We start from the raw sequence: 360 nt of genomic DNA on the forward strand, positions 1-360 counted from the left end.
TGTGTGTGTGTGTGTTTTTAAACTATCATCAGGAGGACCTTCAGAGGAATCTGTTGTGACCTTTGACCCTACCTGACCATGTGAGCGATGTCCCAGTTGGTTTCAGAAGACAGAGGACCAATGATCTCCACGCCCTCTTCTGTTACTATGGCGATCTCGTGCTAAAACAAAAACACATCAGCTTAGCAAAATAAAAACATTTCATTTAAATGTCTTTACTTTCTTACAGACACAACGTACACAGCAGTCACTCACTTTCACTTTATGCTTTAACACTCAATCAGGTTCCTTTAAGTTTAAGCACATATTAGCAAAGTTTCCCACAGTCTGACGGCGACACTGAACTCACCCTGTTGTAGG

The 360-nt window shown here is 41.7% G+C and overlaps 1 protein-coding gene across 1 annotated transcript in view; it reads right to left on the reverse strand.

Annotated features, from left to right (window-relative positions):
• Positions 1 to 360, reverse strand: part of psmb4 (proteasome 20S subunit beta 4) — a 4,436-nt gene that overhangs the window by 753 nt on the left and 3,323 nt on the right. Inside the window, exons 5-6 of the mRNA XM_035681154.1 lie at positions 350 to 360; positions 73 to 161 (exon numbers count right to left, since the gene is read on the reverse strand). Of these exons, the coding sequence (XP_035537047.1) occupies positions 73 to 161; positions 350 to 360 (100 nt within the window). The remainder of the gene's footprint in view (positions 1 to 72; positions 162 to 349) is intronic.

This window comes from Morone saxatilis, unplaced genomic scaffold, assembly GCF_004916995.1.
Source record: "Morone saxatilis isolate NCDOM2014 unplaced genomic scaffold, NCSU_SB_2.0 Contig9, whole genome shotgun sequence".
Classification (NCBI taxonomy): Eukaryota; Metazoa; Chordata; class Actinopteri; family Moronidae; genus Morone; species Morone saxatilis.